Source organism: Aspergillus welwitschiae (genome assembly GCF_003344945.1).
Source record: "Aspergillus welwitschiae strain CBS 139.54b unplaced genomic scaffold BDQ94scaffold_35, whole genome shotgun sequence".
NCBI lineage: Eukaryota > Fungi > Ascomycota > Eurotiomycetes > Eurotiales > Aspergillaceae > Aspergillus > Aspergillus welwitschiae.
Genome location: NW_020798729.1, coordinates 207,427 through 214,724, shown reverse-complemented (window position 1 = coordinate 214,724; position 7,298 = coordinate 207,427). Strand labels below are relative to the sequence as shown.

The 7,298-nt window shown below is 52.6% G+C and overlaps 2 protein-coding genes across 2 annotated transcripts; both read right to left on the bottom strand.

The window, feature by feature from the left end:
• Nucleotides 1-2,071: 2,071 nt before the first annotated feature.
• Nucleotides 2,072-4,052, bottom strand: BDQ94DRAFT_150182 (uncharacterized protein). The gene is made up of 2 exons (XM_026767531.1): nucleotides 3,814-4,052; nucleotides 2,072-3,652 (listed from the first exon to the last, which is right to left on the bottom strand). The coding sequence occupies exons 1-2, from the start codon at nucleotides 3,968-3,970 to the stop codon at nucleotides 2,412-2,414; spliced, it is 1,398 nt and encodes a 465-aa protein (XP_026622685.1). The 5' UTR covers nucleotides 3,971-4,052; the 3' UTR covers nucleotides 2,072-2,411.
• Nucleotides 4,053-4,672: 620 nt separating this feature from the next.
• BDQ94DRAFT_150180 (putative nucleolin protein Nsr1) lies at nucleotides 4,673-7,104 on the bottom strand. Its single transcript, XM_026767530.1, has 4 exons — nucleotides 6,701-7,104; nucleotides 5,926-6,636; nucleotides 5,592-5,875; nucleotides 4,673-5,540 (listed from the first exon to the last, which is right to left on the bottom strand). Exons 2-4 carry the CDS (start codon nucleotides 6,628-6,630, stop codon nucleotides 4,910-4,912), a joined length of 1,620 nt encoding a protein of 539 aa, XP_026622684.1. The 5' UTR covers nucleotides 6,631-6,636; nucleotides 6,701-7,104; the 3' UTR covers nucleotides 4,673-4,909.
• Between the last annotated feature and the right edge of the window lie 194 nt (nucleotides 7,105-7,298).

Sequence of the window (7,298 nt, the reverse complement as noted above, 5' to 3'; positions counted from 1 at the left end):
CACGACGCAGCGGACGGACGGGACGGCGTGAGTTCCTCAGTCTAGCCATCTCAATCAGCCGCGCCAGTGAGATACAGACCGACCGACCGACCGAGCAAGAAACATTAGCTGGAGGATATCATCGATTTCCCGATCTGGCCTTCCGCGCGGCTGTCAGGCTTGCTATTGGCACCTGCGATGGACGGACGGAGGGGCATGGTATCCTCAGTTCTAGTGTTGCGAAGTCGGTTGGTTTAAAGCCGTGGTGTCCAAGTCCAAGCAAAAGAACGATGTTCAAGTCTGATGCAGCATGGGATCGGTCCATTTTCTTTTTCTCCGAGTATTTTTTTCCATCCATCATTCTTCATCAAGTGAGACGGAGTCTCAAGTCAACATGTCCCACTCCCCAGTCCTGGCCTGGCCCGGTTCGTTATGCAGAGCAACAACATAACATGTCCTCAAGCAACAAAGAGCATATCGAAGATGCGATGTTGCTGAAACACGCGATAAATACTTATCATGTCTGAAGGCACGCTCATCAGCTCACTGGTTTCCATCCTTCAAGTCCGCGATGACGGATAATATCATATATATCATTCATCGCACCCAGACATGAACCCACTCGCCACAGATATTGCTGCTTTATCTTCCTGCCGGTTAAAGAAGATGCCAATTGAATACAATAAAACCACACCACCAGCCAACTATTCTGGCTGCTCTGCTTGCATAATTAGGATCATCATCAGAAATAGAGCCTCCAAGAGGGCTTGAGACAGGATATATCCCCATGAGGGCTTTAGGACTTCAGATACAGGCAGGCTGCAACTAGGGGTGCCGAAACCCCAGATTCCCGAGACACTCGAGCAGGTTAACTACTGCCTGCTGGCCAAGTACACCGTTCGTTCATGTTTTCCAACGGTGCTGTTCACACGTCGATTCTACCCTCTCCAAGATAGAAAACAGTTCAGATCATCCGCAACGCCAGACTTTCCCAGCAATGTCCAACGACATGTCCTGCACTCGATCCCATCATCGCTGATACGAGGAGGATCGGGTCTCCCTAGGAATGGCTTGACGAAAATCAAACGGATTGATGCGCCCTTGGACCTCATCTTCCAGTTCGGAGAAGAAAGGGTTCAGACCATGGGCTCATGTCTTGTCCTTGTTGTAAGATATCCTCGGCTTGTTTTGGATCTGGCTGATACACCTGTGTATCATTATACCAAGGATTTATTTTCCATCTGAACCACTCTGGGTACACCACCATCCCACTTGAATAGTACAGCCGCAGCTAGACATGGATGCTGCACTGGGACTGGGATATCATGATGATCTCTCGAAATCTTTGATGGAAAGTTTGCCTTCCTTGGGTTATGGTTAATGGTCATTTTCCAATTTTCCACAGTATGTGGAAGGAAATCCGGGGTCCGTCTGGCAAGCATTTCCCAGGGAGGGGGATGTGACAGCGATCACACTCCACGGGCTCGAAGAAGCACAGGAAATAATATGCTACTATCTACCGTCTACCTCATTATATCACGAAAGGAAGATATATTATCACCATGGCATATTACAATGGGTGTAATCGGTGCTTGTGGTGACGCTTAGCATGTTAGACCCAAAGAGGGTCGATCATGTTTGGTTGGTAGTTGGAAATCATGGCCACGGCGCCATTTCCGTATTGGGACAGGCAAGCATGGGGGTTATGGTTACTGCTTACTGAAATTGAAGGGATTGTTGTTCTTGTCGGATTGATGGGTCTGCGGTGGGTATTGGAGTATCCTAGTGAAGGGGGTGTTTTGTTCTCTGTTTATGTTGATGGAAAGAGATGGAATAAAGTGTGATTATGGAAATAAATGTTTGAAAATTATTATTGCGTGAAGTTACACAAAACAGAGGATTGGATTGGACTCTAGGATGGGATTCTGAAGATTCTTGCCTACAAACTGATCTCACTGCTGATAGGGGAGACTTGATAATGGATCAGATGTACAGTTAGTGGTCTGCTCGATGTCATTGTATATAGAGGGGAAATAACTAGTACTGGGTTTCTGAGGTGTTCTACTGTTTACTGCTTTAAGACTAGAGTAGTGGGGGTGAAAGCCAAATTACTCGTGTATTGACTAGCTGTCAGGGAGGTAAAGGGGTATAGCTGCAACTAAATACTCACTCCAAACGCCAATCCAAACATCGATCCAAATCTCAACCAACAACTACTTTTCCCGCGGCTCCACAAATGATCCGAGAACATTTCATAGACCAACGACCGGAAAGCCTTGCTATGCATGCAATCCGTCCTTCCAAAGAGAGGGGACATAGGAAAAAGCAGTCAACGAATGTACCGCACCAGATATTCATAGCTTCATATCCCGTTAATCACCATTATCGTTAGCACTCATATAAATCGAAGGAGATGTAATGTATATGGTCAGTCACGCAATGATGCCCGACCCTGAGGTTCCCGATCCCCAACGGATGCGTTTAAGACCACCGCGGACTGCTTCTTGGCCGCAGCCCGCCGCTGCTCTGCCGGGAACGCCAGTATCGCCAGCCACGGTCATTCCCGTGCTGGCCTCCAGGCGACCGACTTCGCGGCCCAGCACGTAGCCGGCGGAGAAGCTGATGGCTGAAAACAGGACGACGACACCCGCGCTGATCACCCAGGTCATGACGGTGGGACTAGCAGTCGAGGCATCTGCTATGCTGGCTCGACGACCCTTCTTTGCAGAGGAGTGACTACGTTCTTTGGATGGACTGGATCGCCGCTTGGGTCGAGGGGCCGACTGGGCATCGCGGGGTGAGTATGAGGCCGGCTGCGGAGTGGGGCCCTGCCGCGGGGTACGAGTGGGGACAGTCGCTTCCATCCCTACAGCTTCCTCGCCGACTTCTCCTCCCATCGCTACTGACTCCGGTACTAAGCGGAAGGAAGAGGGATGGCCCCGGGAAGGACTGGCCTGTGAGGGAGGAGGGTCGGATTTAGGCAGACCTCGAGCTGCAGCGGCACAGGAGAGTAATGTGGATAGACTGGCACGCAAGGCGGCATCGTGATCCGCGTGGTGGGACGGTGAGATCATATTGAATGGACTATGTTGCTGGGAGGATCTCCGTGCGGAGCGTATACTTGCTTGAGAGTTTCTGCGGATCGCTGTGCGACGGCTGGAGTTGGACACCTCACTCGGCTGTGAACGGTGTCCTCCGGTAGGCCTCCAAGAGGTGTTTTGGGATGCAGGTGGGTGCGAGAAGACGTTGGGCTGAGGAACAAAGGGAGCTGAGCCCATGCGCATTCCCAGCGCCGTTGAGTTGTCATCATCATCATCATCCTCATCCTCATCACTGGCATCATCGGAAGCGGTTGAAGAGGGGCCAGGTCCCGGGACGAACGGGGTGGGTAAAGCTTGACGGACCATGTCCTCGTTCGAGCTGCTGAGGACACGGTCCGACTCACTCTCACTCTCCTCGTATTCGTCTTGGCTACTGCTTTGTTCGCGGGACGAGTAGTCGACTTGGGCGGTGGTGACGGCAGCCAGCCGCTGCAGACGGCGCCGGCGACTGCGATGGTATGCACCGGCTTCATTCTGCTGGACGCGGAGACCCGTGGTGATGATATCATCGTTGGTGCCGGCGGAGGAGAGGGAAGAGGAAGAGGGCTGGGAGGAGACCTCGATCCAGGAATCTATATAATAACGTAGTGAGTACATGGTGGTGGTACAAGTAATAGTGACTTTTGAAAGAGGACTGGCAATGCATGCAGATCGGAGTGAATCAAGATGCAGGGGAAAGGTGCAGAAATGCCAGGCGTAGGGCAAATATCTGGAGAAAACCAGGATGACGCACCTTCGGATCTCGTGGGCGCAACAGCAGCAGGCGACCGGGACTGCTGGAAGGCGTGAGGCTCGCGCGACGGCGGCTGATGGGCGTCTCGCGTCAGTCGCCCGACCGATCGAGGGTCATCGTGCACCTGACCCAGTAGGTCATAGTGGTTGGGTTGCATGATGTGAAGAGAAAGGATAACGGGAGAGACTGACGAGGCGGGGATGGGAGGAGAGCAGTAGAGAGTAGGTAAAGAATAAATAAGAAGGCAGAAATAGAAGGTAGAAGAAGCAGCGGTGATGAGATGAGTGAGCAGGCAGGCAACACACGGTCAGTCAATCCTCAGACCACGGGGAATGCAAGCGGACCGTTCAGCTCGTACGCTGAGCGGTCAGAAAGGGCGGGGTTGGGATGCAACAGTTTGAATGGATGATGAGGGAGGATCCGTTAAGATTATCTTATCAGTACTTAGTAGTAAGTAGTTAGTTTGCAAGTGGATGCTGGCAGTTGCCGTGAAGAAACATCGATGAAATTGCAGGTTTAGGTTCCCTGTCAGTCTCCAGCATCCAACCTGAAGCTCGACCAGAAGATACCTGCTGCTTCTTCTTTCTATTCCCTCAGGTTGAACGGGATAATCCAGGACAACGATAGACCCGAGCAACAAGCGAGACGGGGAGAATAAGAAGGGAGAGGCGAGCACGAGGGCTGGTCCATCATCCGACCCTCAAACAGCCTTTCCCACTGCACAGCTGACTTGTCCCCCGCTGCCTCGACCCGCTGATAGGCCCACCATCACGCACTCGCAGCAGATCTGGTCGATCCGTGCCACCATTTCACCCAAACAAAGAAGAAGAAGAAGAAGAAGAAGAAAAAGAAACGTGAATCATTCTGGTCATAGCCATTCATTAAATTGGTATGCTACCTAGATAAACAGGCAGATAGCTAGCTAGCTAGCTAGCTTGCTAGCTTGCTTGACGTGATGAGACAAATGCAGACAACTTTTGGGGTACCAGAAACAGTGATGAATAATAACACAACCCCGGAAACCATAACCCATTGCCCAAAACAAATATTCTAGAAAAACATCGGTATACGTCGGTTAGTACTTTTACAAATTGACTTAGAAAGTGACCTTGGTGCCCTTGTACTCGGGGATACCACCACGAGCCTTGTTGGGGGCACCACCACCGCGGCCACCGAAGCCACCACGGCCACGGCCACCACGATCACCGAAGCCACCACGACCACCGCCACGACCGCCGAAGCCGCCACGGCCACCACCGCGACCACCACCGCCGCCGCCGTTGTTGGCACGGGGAGTGCTGAAGTCCAGACGCACCGGGCGTCCGAGCAGGTCAGCACCCTGGAGCTCGTTGAAGGCAGCGCGGGCCTCGTCGACAGAGGAGTACTGGACGTAGCCGAAGCCCTTGGGGCGGCCAGAGTCGGGGTCGGTGGGCAGGCGGATGCCGAGGATGCTACCCTTCTCACCGAACAGCTCGCCGACCGAGTCCTCGTTGGCATCGAAGGGAAGGTTGCCGACGAAGAGGGTGTCACTCTCGGGGCTGGCCTGGTCACCGAAGGAACGGGCACGAGCGTTGGCGCGGTCCTTGAAACCACCCTGCTGGTCCTTGTTGGCGGGACGGCCAGTGGCATAGTCCAGGTTGATCACACGTCCGTCGATCTCAGCACCCTTCTTGGCCTCGAAGGCCTTGGCGGCATCGACAGCGTTGGTGTACTCAACGTAACCGAAACTGAAAGGGGTTAGCAGTTGCTCGATAATTATGGACAAAGACTGTACTCACCCACGAGAGCGGCCAGTGTCACGCTCAGTCATGATACGAACACCGGAGAGCTCACCGAAGCTCTCGAACTCGGACTGGAGCCAAGCCTCATCGACGTTCCAGGACAGGTTACCGACGAACAGGTTGGCAGAAGCACCAGGAGCAGGATCCTCAGTCTTGGACTTCTTGGGGGTAGCGGAGGTCTCCTCCTCAGCCTTACGCTTCTTGGAGGGCTTCTCGCTCTCCTCAGACTCGGAGTCAGAGTCGGAGTCGGAGGAGTCGGAGTCAGAAGAGTCGGAAGACTCCTGTGGTCGTTAGCATAAGACTATTGATTGAAAGGGATGAATCAGCATACCTTCTCGGCCTTCTTCTCCTTGGTCTCCTCCTCGCTCTCAGAGTCAGAGTCGGAGTCGGAGTCAGAGTCGCTGTCGCTGGACTCCTTCTTGGCGGCCTTCTTGGGGGCCTCCTCCTCAGAGTCGGAGTCAGAGTCAGAGTCGGAAGACTCAGACTCGGACTCAGCCTTCTTGGTTTCCTTCTTAGCAGGCTTCTCATCCTCGGACTCGGAGTCAGAGTCGGAAGACTCAGACTCAGAGTCGCTGGACTCAGCCTTCTTGGCAGCCTTCTTGGGCTCCTCCTTGGTCTTCTTGGCAGGCTTCTCCTCCTCCTCGCTCTCGCTGCTAGAGGCGTCGTTCATCTCCTCATCGCTGTCAGAGTCGGACTCAGACTCAGACTCGGAAGACTCGGACTCGGACTCAACCTTCTTGCCCTTCTTCTCAGTCTTCTTGGCGGGCTTCTCGTCCTCACTCTCGCTGCTAGAGCTGGAGTCGGAGGCCATCTCCTCATCGCTGTCGGACTCGGACTCGGAAGACTCGCTGGGAGTAGGCTCCTTCTTCTTCTTCTTGTCCTTCTTCTCCTTGGAGGCAACCTCACGAGCAATCTGCTTGCTCTTGGCCTTGGGGGACTGGGAGGACTTGGTCACACCAGCAGACTTGACCTTGCTAAGGGTCTTGTCAACCGGCTTCTCAGAGCCCTTCTTGGTAACGGACTTGGTCTTGGACATTTTGATCTGAAAGGGATAAAAATTAGTATAGGGAAAAACAAACAGATTGATAGGAAGGGAAAAGACGAACCAAAGAAACTGTAAACTAGGCAAGTATACAGTGAAAAGCTAGGAATGTGCGGCAGATCTTATAATCCCACAATCACCCGATTTGTAATGGAAATTTTCAAATACCCACAGGTAACCCACAACGACAGTGTCTAAGCCCACACGAGACGACAGGGAAGCTACCGTCTATGATATGAAACCCACGAGAGTATCCCACAGATCCCACAGAATAGATGTAGTATGCTACAGCCCACAGCCCTCAATGCAAGAAGCCCACAGAGTGTCTGTTGAAGCGTACCGTTAGATATGCAATGAAAAGAGATAGAACACTTAGTTGAACAGACAACCAAGTGAAGAAGAGTGATAAAAATGATGGAAAAAGGTGAAGGGGAAGAGTAGGACAGGAATGAAGGAAGAAGAAAATTCGTAGCTGGGGGAGCAGCTCTGATAAGGCGACTAAACGCAAAAAAAATTTGGAGGCTGGCAGAAAAAAATCAACATCCCCTACCGCCTGCTGCAGCTGAACTAGCTCAGGAACTAAGTGGGGAACTGGCTAGGAGACTAACTTGACTTGGCCCGACTCCGACCGGGCCTCTCATTGGTCCACCGGCAGACCGTTG

Excerpts from the sequence above, each read along its gene's own strand:
- BDQ94DRAFT_150182 (XM_026767531.1), bottom strand. The coding sequence starts at position 3,970 with ATGCAACCCAACCACTATGACCTACTGGGTCAGGTGCACGATGACCCT. Across the intron at positions 3,653-3,813 it reads TGCGCCCACGAGATCCGAAG|ATTCCTGGATCGAGGTCTCC; the intron begins GTGCGTCATCCT and ends GTTATTATATAG.
- BDQ94DRAFT_150180 (XM_026767530.1), bottom strand. The coding sequence starts at position 6,630 with ATGTCCAAGACCAAGTCCGTTACCAAGAAGGGCTCTGAGAAGCCGGTT. Across the intron at positions 5,876-5,925 it reads AGGAGAAGAAGGCCGAGAAG|GAGTCTTCCGACTCTTCTGA; the intron begins GTATGCTGATTC and ends TAACGACCACAG. Across the intron at positions 5,541-5,591 it reads GACACTGGCCGCTCTCGTGG|TTTCGGTTACGTTGAGTACA; the intron begins GTGAGTACAGTC and ends AACCCCTTTCAG.